The 12640-nt window shown below is 35.6% G+C and overlaps 1 protein-coding gene across 2 annotated transcripts in view; it reads right to left on the reverse strand.

The window, feature by feature from the left end:
• LOC149784326 (intermembrane lipid transfer protein VPS13B-like) overlaps positions 1 to 12640 on the reverse strand; it is a 370899-nt gene that overhangs the window by 231525 nt on the left and 126734 nt on the right. For both annotated transcript variants that reach the window (XM_089932368.1, XM_089932367.1), the window contains exons 17-20: positions 8495 to 8864; positions 8083 to 8197; positions 3068 to 3680; positions 2612 to 2780 (exon numbers count right to left, since the gene is read on the reverse strand). In XM_089932368.1, coding sequence (XP_089788494.1) covers positions 2612 to 2780; positions 3068 to 3680; positions 8083 to 8197; positions 8495 to 8864 — 1267 coding nt within the window. The remainder of the gene's footprint in view (positions 1 to 2611; positions 2781 to 3067; positions 3681 to 8082; positions 8198 to 8494; positions 8865 to 12640) is intronic.

Raw genomic sequence — 12640 nt, forward strand, 5'->3', positions numbered from 1 at the left:
CCTGTATGGACTATCTGACTGGACCATTTCAACAAAAAGGTCCCATACTGGGACAGCTGGACTACCAGTGTCAGCTGGACTGCCGATGTCAGGTGGACAGTTGGAGATGTCAGGACAGATGCGAATGAATATACAAAATTTTGGGTGCCATAACACGAATTTGCATCATCACAGGTGCATTATGGTGGGGTTGCACTATGTATACATACATACATACATGCATACATTCATACATACATACATACATACATACATACATACATACATACATATATATATATATATATATATATATGGAAAGACGAATTTTCATCTTTATCTGGGCTGGATTCATGAGGTAACAGGCTAATAGTTCTAATGTAACATGATTCGGAAAGATATTCAAAGGAGAGAAGGACCACATCAAGCAAATGTTATGTTGTACAAAGCAACTTGTATATGAATGGGCAGATGGACTGGCAGACAACTGAACAACACTATGCTATATCCCCCCATCACATAACTTTTTGGTCGGGAGTGAAAAAAGGTAACTACATACCACATAATAACAGGGTTTTTTTTTCAGAAAGTAAATTTTGTGTGATGTATACTGCAGAAAATGAAAGAAATTCATATGCATCCAACAAATATTTTATAGGCAATGAGACTGGAATGATTAAATGATGTTTTATAGCACTCAAATCCAAATCTTATAATTTACTTCTATTTACTTAAAGCTGTTATAGTCCCTCATTGACAGGAGTTCATATAATCCTAGAAATAAAATTAAATGGCTAGGGATGCTTTATATTTAATCAAGTAAAAATAAAACTTTTCAATATATGCCAAGGACGTATCACAGATCAAGTGAAGAACACTGATGAATTACATATAAACTTTACTTACTAAAGGTGCTTACAATGGGATAAAACTCACTTTATTTGGAACAACTTCAGTTAATAAAATATCATATTAATGTCAAATAGACACAGCAATGCATTAATGCAAATCTTATGCAATTTTAAATCAATTGAACAGGCACAAAATATATCTACACACCCTGATTATTTTCACAGACAAGGCTATTAGTTTATTCACAGCCACAGGAAAAGGCCACAGTGAACAATTATCTAGTATTCCAAACCCAGACTATATTCATAAATAGGCACTAATACTAAACAACAGTCTAGTATTCCAAATCCATTTAAGAACAGGTCACAGTGATCAATTGTCTAGCATTCCAAATCCTATTTTCATGAATAGGCCACAATGAACAATTCTCTTGTTTTCCAAATCCAGACTACATTCATGAATAGGCCAGAATAATAAACAACAGTTTATTATTCCAAATCCAGACTACATTCATGAATAGGCCAGAATAATAAACAACAGTTTATTATTCCAAAACCAGACAACATTCATGAATAGACAACAATAAACGATTCTCTCGCATTCAAAAATCCTGTCTACATTCATGAATAGGCCACAGTGAACAATTCTCTTCTATTCCAAATCTGGACTACATTCATGAATAGGCCAGAATAATAAACAACAGTTTAGTATTCCAAATCAAGACTATATTCATGAACAATGAACAATGAACAACTGTCCAGATCCAGACTACATTCATGAATAGGCCAGAATAATAAACAACAGTTTAGTATTCCAAATCTGGACTATATTCATGAACAATGAACAATGAACAATTGTCCAGATCCAGACTACATTCATGAATAGGCCACAATGAACAATTATCTATTATTCCAAATCCTGACTATTTTCATGAATAGACCACAATGAACAATTGTCTAGTATTCCAAATCCAGACTGTATTCATGAAATAAGCCACAATAACAATTGTCTAGTACTCCATATCCTATTTTCATAAATAGCTCACAATGAACAACTCTCTAGTATTTCAAATCCAGACTACATTCATGAATAGGACACAATAAACACTTGTGAAGTATTCCATACCAGACTATGTTCTTAGATTGGCCACACTGAACAAACGTCTAGTGTTCCAAACCTAGACTTTATTTATAAATAGATCACAATGAACAAATGTCTAGTATTCCAAATACAAACTATATGTGTATTAGTAAAACTCATATGAATTTGCTGCAGACCCAAAGTAAAAGCTAAACAGTTGTAAAATTTATGTTTGAATTAGTGCTCCAAAGTTGTGAAAATCTAATTAGGTCCTCTACAAATGAATATAAAAATATGCACACAAAAATTCATTTTTTTATCTCAATTTGTTTTTACACAATTATGCCAGTAAAGTTTTTAAAAGAAAAAGTTTAAAGAGTATCCAAAAAAAGAAAACACAAAAATTATTATTGTCTAATCAGATCATTCACATATAAATACAAATATGAATATCGAACTGTGAATTTGCTAACAAGGTTTTGTCAGAAGTAAAAAATGTTTCTAAGTAGGTTTCTTATAATTACTGTAACAATTGCTTGCATATGTATCCAAAATATGCATACCTAATTTATCTACATTCAGTGGATTTTGTGCAATCTGGCTAACAAGCTCCTTGGACATTGTGGACAGGAAAAAAACAAGATGTTTCTACTGCAAGCATTGGGAGAATAATCAGATAAATATTAGCAGGAAAAAATACCTGTTGAAATCATAAAAGACTTGATATCAATCTGGTACTGCCTGTCCAACACAGAAGATCCTGGGTAATTGGTAATACCACACTGAAGTGCTCGCTGGTACACTTCCTTCTCCACTGGATGTCGGGGTAATGGATTATCAGCCTGGGGGCTAATTATCAGCGACTGGAGCTGAGATGAAAAGGTAAGCCAAGGATAACCTGGAGCATTATTTCTTGCCTATGAACAGAATTATGATGCATGCTACACCATCACTGACAAAAAGCTGCCAAACTCTCAACTTTTACTGAAACTCTCAACTGTTACTGAAACTATTGTAGTCTTATGCTTAAATGAACATAAAATTCGCCTTTACCTAAACAACTGTCCAATTAAAATTTTTGGCATCAAGAAACTAAAGCAAATATCTTATTTAATAAATCAATTATACTGCCGCATATACATTAAGTGTAACTTACCTGAAGAATGAGCAAATCATGGTCAAGTGTTGTCTCTATTTGACCATTTCTTTTTGAAATTGTTTGACCTTTGACTTGTGGAATGAATACCCTGACACCACACAAATTTGCATATATCAAAGGTAGACTGTTTGAAGTCAACCAAGCAACTGATTCATGGCTTGACTTTCTATGTTGTAAAGGCACTTGCTGTTGTCTGATTCTGTTACCATTGTAACCAACATCTGAAAAATGTTCCATCAATGTTTCTATCACAGGCACACAAACAACTATGTCAAATGGATTTACGTTGATACAAATCTCAGACACATATTTGTGGAAGTAAAATTCTTTGAATTCGTCTTCTTTAAGATTTTTAATTGCTGGGATTTCTATATTGAGCTTTTGGAATCTTTTCTTTACATTTCTACACAATGCCCTGGTGAAAGTAAGATTGAAAAATCCATGGGTAACTTCCCTTGTGGACTGAGATGAGAAGAAGCCACTAGATGGTGCAGTATGACCATCTCCAATCCAATGCTTGGTTGTCAGAATATGGATGTCCTGAGCCAATTCACCATGACAATTCATCAAAACTCCATCATAAGAACCCTTCTGCCAAACACCTTCAAGACTGAAAAATGTAACAGAAAAAAACAAGAGTTTTTATCCTATGTCAACTGCAAAACAACTTCTAACTACTTAAACAACATGTTATCAATGGTATCTATCAAGTAAAGCAAACAAGTGCACATTGAGCAAACCCTAATGCAAACCTGTGAGGCTGAAACAAGGGATCAAATATGTGGCTGCTGAGGTGTAAAGGCAGCACATTACTACTGCAACATCCAGGTGCTATGCACAGATTTATGAGACTGACATAATCATTCAATTAATTAAAAACTTGAAACGTGCTTTAGCATCAAAGATTGTAGGTTACTGCATTTGTATGGGAAAATATGAACGAGTTTTTTGGATGGAATACTGCACGACCTTGGGAGTGCACTATATCCATCCAACAATATTCGTTCATATTTTCCCATACAAATGCAGTAACCTTTTTATTATATGCTCATTTTCTTATTCTACCTAAGGCTTAATTATATAAACAAAATACACTACAAGAAACAACATAAATGAATTTATGCCATATTCCAAACTAAATACACAAGTGCAGATTCATCATTACACAACAGTAACATTATTGCTGCGCACATAACTCCGCCCAGATAAATTTGAACTTAGTCGCGCATTCGATATAACTTTCGAAAGAAAATGGCATGTCTAGTTACAATTGAAATTTGCAGTCATATTGTGACTGAATGCGCATTGCAACTAATTTTCCATTTGTTCTGGAATGAATAGATTTTGGCATTTTGTTTCGATTCTATGAAAGTTCGTGATTTTGGTCTGGATTCATCTGTACAAATTGTTCATGAAATACATCGGATTGAAGCAGCATGGGAGAAGCGTGTTTACATCTGCAAGTTTATTTGTTCTGTCATTGACTATTTGAAATCATAATGTGGGAAAAATATGAACGAGTTTTTTGGATGGAATACTGCAAGACCTTGGGAGTGCACTATATCCATCCAACAATACTCGTTCATATTTTCCCATACAAATGCAGTAACCTTTTTATTATATGCTCATTTTCTTATTCTACCTAAGGCTTAATTATATAAACAAAATACACTACAAGAAACAACGTAAATGAATTTATGCCATATTCCAAACTAAATACACAAGTACAGATTCTTCATTACACAACAAAATCATTATTACTGCGCACATAACTCTGCCCAGATAAATTTGAACTTAGTCACGCATTCGATATAACTTTCGAAAGAAAATGGCAAACAAGTGCACCTTTTTGGACCTGTTTTTTTTAACCCAACTTCGCTTGTGGTCAGAATGCGATTTTTTGTGTCCAGATTTGAGACCTTTTGGCCTCAGATCTAAGCAGACCGGTCCGAACTGCACACAGACAGGTGATCCTTTGCAAAAACTAGGATAAGGTGGGCATTTGGAATAAAGAGCAGTCTCCAAGTCTCCATATGAAAATAATGGGTCCGTTAAGCAAAAAAAAAAAAAAAAAAAGAACTCCAACTTTTACTCTTCTGCTCATGCACAAGCAAAATAACCAATGGAAAATGATGTTTCAAACATAACTAGGCATTAGTCTCACATAAAATCTTAAAAGCCGATGTATTACAATGTATTCAGAAACAGCCCCCCAAATGTCTTTTCTATGCACATTTCAGGCAAAAACGACAAAAACCTCTGAGGCCCATGTGACCTCTACCTTGGGTATCCTTCAGGGGGATGAGTGGTTGAATTTCCCATATGAAGGGTAACCCATTCTCCTAATAGCACAAGCAACACAGCCTGGAATCCCTTGATCTAGGAATCTTACATGGTTGAGAAGAAGAAGTTGAAATCTTCTCACCTACAAAAGTTTCCCAGCAAAGCCAACAAGCTGTGTTGATTGATCTAGCTTGGTCTGGTGGCTGTCTGTGCTGCTGCCATTGGCCCTACAAGATCCAACATTTGTCTCTGTGCTGCTAAATCTTAGAGGTAAAAACTCAAGAAGGTTGACTGCATCCAAGGCTCATAAAACGGTTTAGTCTCATGAGCTGCAATCCTCTATAAGCAACTCTGATCTTGAGAGATCTCAGATTATGCTGAGCATATAACCCTTCTGTGCTGTTTGCATTCCGAAAATAAACAGTCCTTAAAAAAAAGCTGGGGAATGTGGCCATAGCACAAGCTCCTGCACCTTAGATGAGTGACTGTATCCTCTGTTGTCGAAAAGGCATCCATCTCCAGAAGAAGAGGCGGAATGAGCTTGCTGTCCAATCATGAATATGGTGAGGAGACTATAGTTGATGATGGACCTCTACCTGTTGTGCTGTTTGCATTCCGAAAATAAACAGTCCTGAATAAAACGCTGGGGAATATGGCCATATCACAAGCTCCTGCACCTTATATGAGTGACTGTATCCTCTGTTGTCAAAAGGCATCCATCTCCCAATCTGATGGTGTTTTTGTTCGAAAGAAAAGAGGGGATTGTTAATGAACAAAGCCTTAAGCCCCTCTGACTGATCTGGATCAGCTCCCCCTTTCTGAGGAAACAGGGAGGTCCAGTGAGCTCAAATCGGTTTCATACACCACTGTACTACTGCATCATAGGGATTGATGTGGGTGCACATGTGATTATGGAGATCCCCTGTTTTGAGGTCGCTGAACATTCCTTCACACTGATGGGGACTGAGTGGTTCCAAATGCTCATGTCGGTTGAGTAGCAAGGAGAAAAGGCAGTAACTGAATGGCCTGCCTCCAATCTCCCTCTAGTCTTCCTCCAAAGAAATGGGTACCTGAACAGGGTCACCTGAAAGTGAGGGCATGATAAGGCAGGAGTGATGTCGATCGCCCATATGCAACACACCATATCACGAAGAGACTGGCTGGACCTGTCAAAGAGTTGGCCATGGTATGGTGATCAAATACCATAGCAAACCTGGCAGTTGCCTCCCAATTGTGAGTATTGGGTACCAGGTAAGTCCATTTCTTCTTCCTCAACTAGATCTACTGATTCTTTAGAGCAGCAGTAAGAGTGGGGCATTCAGAAGTAGCCAACACCAAAAACAAAAGAAACTGTCCTCAACAGCAGCTGGAGAGCTAACTTCAGTCCATTTCATGGTGGATTTGATGCAGTTCCAATGCATGCATTGTGTGATGAGGCCTAACTGGGACTACCTGCAGTACTGCAAGAGACATACCAGGTGGTATGAAGACTCAATTTCATCCTTAATAAGAGATTGATTTGTCAATGACTCATCATCCTCATCTGACTTTTTTAACTTACCTTTTTTTAAAAAGTTTTGTATCAATAAATTAATGTTTTCTAATGAAACGTGTTTCAAAAGTCAAGCACTTTTCAGAGACTATTGGCAATTTTAACCTCTATGCCAGTAATTTTTAGTGGTACTCACAAGCTGAAGCACTTTTAAAGTAGCCACAAAATTCAAACCCATCTCAAGATTGTGTAAACCATGCAGGACCACCAAGGGTGTTCTTCAAATCTGCTGAGATGAGACCTCAAAATGATTGGTCCTGGGTACGAAAGTTTCAGCTGCCACATGGACAGACCTGCCAACCCTGATGAGTTTGTCTCAGTAAGGCAGCTGATTTTGAGTAAGGTGTAACAAAGTATCATGAACTGCTATTGTAAAGCTAGAAAACATAATTAAAAGTTTGGTATTTGAAACATGCAGTGACGATAAACATTATGTTCAACTGAAACATTTGTAAAGTAGGTGTAGATTTTATTTACCACTAGTACAGTTGCACGAACTTTAGTTCCAAACCCTATGCAGCTCAATGGCTTGTTGCTGTCTCTCGACTTGATGTAATTCTTGGAAATTCTTTTTCATTTTTCTGTAGTTTTTGCTCTTATTCCATAAGTCTGTATCTTAAGGGTAAGACTTATGGCAAGATCATAAGGGTTGGCAGTTCTGCATGGCAAGATCGTAAGGGTTGGCAGTTATGCATGGCAAGATTGTAAGGGTTGGCAGTTCTGCATGGCAAGATCATAAGGGTTGGCAGTTATGCATGGCAAGATCATAAGGGTTGGCAGTTCTGCAAGACAAGATCGTAAGGGTTGGCAGTTCTGCATGGGAATGCAGGGGTCTCATGAACCAATTGCACAAAAACATGAAACTCTTTGACCTAACTAAGGAGACCCAACAGACAAAGAAATTCTCTCTGAGCAGATGGAAGACAGTACCAAGATGATATTCATTCCTGAAAGGCAAGGACTCCATGAATAATAATTTTAAAACTGGCATGGTGTTCAATCTGGCCATGTAAACACTGGCAGCTGTCCTATTATTGATCACAATGAATATGAATATTTTGCCTCCAACTAAACAGGATGGTTTATGTCAGTAATTAATTTCCAATATATCAACCCTATGTTAGTCTATAAGCTTGGGAGAGCTCCTATAACTTGAAATTGGAATTCAGTACTGTACCTTTTCTGAAGATGGTAGACATTAACAGACCCAACAGTGGCCTTGACCTTAGTGTAAATATCTTGAACATCCATAGCCAATGTGATATCCTCCAGACATGTAGAAACCTTCATATCTGAAATGCATAATAAACAGCAACTTGGATTATAAAACCACACTTCAAGCATATAATTAGCATGAGAACAGCTGTACTGAGACCAAAATATGATGGAAGAGGAGGCCATATCACATTTGACTTAAAAAATCTGAATTCACAAATAATGATCCTTATATTATTTTGTGACATTAATATTGTCATATTTACAACACATATCTTTATATATTATTGCAGTTACTGTAATCATCATATGACATACTGGATAACAGACCAAAGAGAATCTAACTCCATATGAAACAATATGATAGTACTTACCCTTTGCACCATTGTTTCCTGGCAAAAAGAACTTGAATTCACATTTTGGAAGTGTCCACTGCCACCATAATGACAGCTTCACACCCTGTCCTCCAGTATCTTCCATAATTTCTAGTTCTCGACTGGTTGTTGTATCCAATGAGGTTAAATCACCAGAGGTTTCTGTATATATCCCATCATATTCTGGGCCTGAGGTCAAACTTTGCTTTGGTTTCCAAGATGATGACTTTGGAGGCTGAACTTTGACCTGGGCTACCTGATTGGTTTCCACACAATTTTGTTGTAAACTGGCAGTAATATCATCAACCATTCTAAATACTAGCTTTGCAAGTCTCCGTGTTTTTGTCACTAGATCATCAATAAGAACAACCTGGAAAATATTTTTTGGGTAAATTAACAGTCTTCTTTGATTATCAATTAATGTGTTTCTAATATTTCAATTAATTTATTTTGAAAATGTCATCAGGTGTGAATCGGTTTATCTTTTAGGAATGTCAAATGATGTTTGGAGCTTCTTCAAACATTCATATTTCAAACAATTCAAAACATTGTGCTTTTTGGGCCCACTTTTAGGTCTTTTAACCAATATTAGTTCAAAACTGATCAGATCCAAAACAAATTAAATTATGAAATCTGAGAATATTTTAAAGTCTCATTTTGATATTTGTAGAGCTAAACTATCTCTAACATTGCAATATTCCAACAGGGTATATTTCATGACTTAATCCATGTGAACTATAAGCATAGTGGAATAAATGTAAATTAAATAAAATATTTAAGGATTAAAATCCTTCAGAATATATCTATATTATTCATGAAATCCTACTACATTCTGTAAATTAAGAAACTTGTGTACATTATTTATGGCTGTTCAATAAATAAAAGTGGAGGTTGGCAGGTTGTACGAAGTACTTGTTCACAAGTCCACCAACCATCAAATTTGTGCTTGGACTGGTAAACAATGACAACTATGATTAGTTTACCCACCACAATGTGTACGCAGTAAAATTAAGTGCTTTCCACCTACCCATCAAGGGTTGGATTAATGTTGTTGCTAAGCTATAACTTCAATATGGAATGGAGGGACTACCAAATAGAAACTATAGCCTTATTAACCTATGGATTAATGTGGCCCTGACCCACCCACCCACCATTTTAATTCTGGAACAAAAGTCCAATGTATTTAACCACACCCACTTTTATCTATCTCTTTCAGATTGTAACACTTTAAACCCTGATGTATTTCTGTCAAGGTCATGCTAACCTAATAATTACATATGAGTTGATCATGTATCAGATTACTTGGGTCTGTTTTGTGAGATGAATATAAATAAATTAAAATTTAAATCTTAGTACTACAGATTTATGTATACCCCAAAATAGTCTACATTCAAAATATGAAACAATTTAGAAAAATCTGAACTGGATACAATAGCATGAAAATCTCATCAGGTTGTCCACCAATTTTAATTTGTCAGTTTCAAGTGGCTTTTGACTAACTACATGGTTCAATAATGTTAACAAACTGATATAAATTAAAAATCTAATCAAGTCTTCTATTTACAAACACAAATGTATCCATCAAAAATTATTTGTCTACCTCCAGTGATTTTTGCTTTGTTCCAACAAATATTTAAATATAAACAAAATTTTCTCGTAAATTTACAAAATTTAAAATAAAACAAAAATGGAAAGGACTTGGGTAGCTCAGAGGTTAATGTGTTGGACTCTTGAAGAGGAGGGTGCTGGTTTCAATACCACTCCTGACTTGGCCCAGGTAATCTGCTAATCTGGTCAAGATGCTTTACTCCCATTACCTCAGTACTAAATTACCTTCATGTGTTGCTACATCTTAAAACAAACAAATCAAAACAAAAATTAAAAAAATTACAATATTGGTCTAATATACAGTGGAACTCTGCTATAACACGATAATTGGGGTCCAAAAAATTTGATCACGTTAATATCAGGGTTGTGTTAATGCTGCGTTTTACAGTATTTTACTTTTTTTCAGAGAACAACTCATTTGCACATATACGTGTATTCATGTCTAATGTACATGATGAATAGGGTATCAATACCGTTTACTATCATGCCGTCATAGCATGCAGATCATCTATAATGCATTTAATTCCAATGAAAAATTGCACACAGATTTAAAATATTCAATAGATTTTTCCCACATCATTGTGTCTGAATTCAATGTCTGAAATACAGCATGAACAGAGTATCAATACCGTTTACTTGCCATCTGATATCATATCGTCAGGGCTTGCAATTAATCCGTGATATATGTAATTCCATTGCAAAAATTGCATATATACTGAAACTCTTCAATAATTTTGTCACACATCATTATGTGTCTGAATTCAGTGGGAAAATTTAACAGCAAATTAGGTTAAGAAAGACGAAGCATGTGTACAGTTCATTACGTTCTAGGGTCTATGAACGGTGTTTGTATAAATTTCATATTGCTCAAATTTTCTCATATGCATTGCCGTGTAAATTTATCCATTGCAAATTTCCAATAATTAATGCTTGTACACCTATTTGTTTGAACGACTACAGCAAGAATAATTAACAATCAACACATGCTTTCAGCAAGCATACAACTTTTACTTCAGATTTTGTGAATATCGAAAGAAACGTGTGAAAACTACTATACTAATCACTGCACAAAGTGCAGAGAATGACTTGCATTAGTGAACTTGATTTTCCGTAATGGTAAAATATTTTTATAAAAACTAGGAAATTAATAACGAGTTCATAAACAATTACCATACCCATGTAAAACCTGAGAACTAAGTACCGTAGGCCTGCAATGGTCACGAGTCACTTTTATAAATTTTTCTAAGCTGAATGCATGCACAATTTCAACCCTTTCAATATCCAGCTAATAAACCGGGCATTATTTACTGGTCAACTGATTGTGTCTAATAACACCGCCAAGCCCAGCAAACATGTTGGAGGCTTTCATTTTTTGATGTTTATTAAATTGTGAGAATCTTTTATCAACGCATTGTCTGTTGCTTGGTTGTGTATGCAGTTAAAGAAGAAACATGTCAGCTATTGTTTCAGCAATGATTGTATACAGAATTAATTGAAGACAATCACAAAGACGACTTACTGGCTTTACTCATGGATCAGTAATAGGTAACAGTTTCGATAATGTTTATTTTGGCATAACACTTCAAGAACCTGGTGAAACTGACAAATTTCATAAGCCAAGTCAAGATATTATATTCAAATTCATATGCGAACTCTTCCCCAAAATGATAATAAAAGTTTTACACACTATTTCTCGTACTGTAAAAAAAGTATTTTTCCAGGTGCAAGAAAAATACATGTACATGTATTTAAAATTTCAGGAACCAAACTACGTTTGTATTATATATCGTATTATATTCAAATTCTTACAAGATCTCTTCCCCAAAATGATAAATTATTTGCACAATGTGCAGAGAATGAACTGCATTTGAAAACTTGCTTTCATATAACGGTAAAATATTTTTTTTTAAAAATTCAGATATTAATAATGAGTTCTTAATCAAAGCCCACACACATGTAACACCCGAGAACTAAGTGCAGCAGGCCTGCAATGGTCACGAGTCACTTTTATAATTTTTTTAAAGCTGAATGCATGTACAATTTCATACCCTTTCAATTTCCAAATAATAAAGCGGACATTATTTATTGTGAACTGACTGCGTCTAATAACACCACCAAGCCCAGAAAACATGTTGGCAGCTTTCATTTTCGATGTTTATTAAATTGTGAGAGTCTTTAATCAACCACCACATTGTCTGCTGCTTGGTTGTGTATGCAGTTAAAGAAGAAACACATGTTGGCTATTGTTTGAGCAACGATTGTATACAGAATTAATTGAAGACAATCACAAAGATGACTTGCTGGCTTCACTCATGGACCAGTAATGAGTTGTTGTTGTTGTTGTGGGATTTAATGCCATTTTTCAGCACACAATAGGCTATACATGGTGGCCAGTATTAATGGTGGAGGAAGAACCCGGGAAAACCCCAGAAAGAACCACCGACCCACGAGAAGCTACTGGCAAGCTTTCCCACATACCAACATTAGCCAAATCTGAGACTCGAACCCATGCAGACAGAGGTGAGATGGCAGTGATCC

This window comes from Sinohyriopsis cumingii, chromosome 14 (genome assembly GCF_028554795.1).
Source record: "Sinohyriopsis cumingii isolate HCF-2022 chromosome 14, ASM2855479v2, whole genome shotgun sequence".
Lineage (NCBI taxonomy): Eukaryota > Metazoa > Mollusca > Bivalvia > Unionida > Unionidae > Sinohyriopsis > Sinohyriopsis cumingii.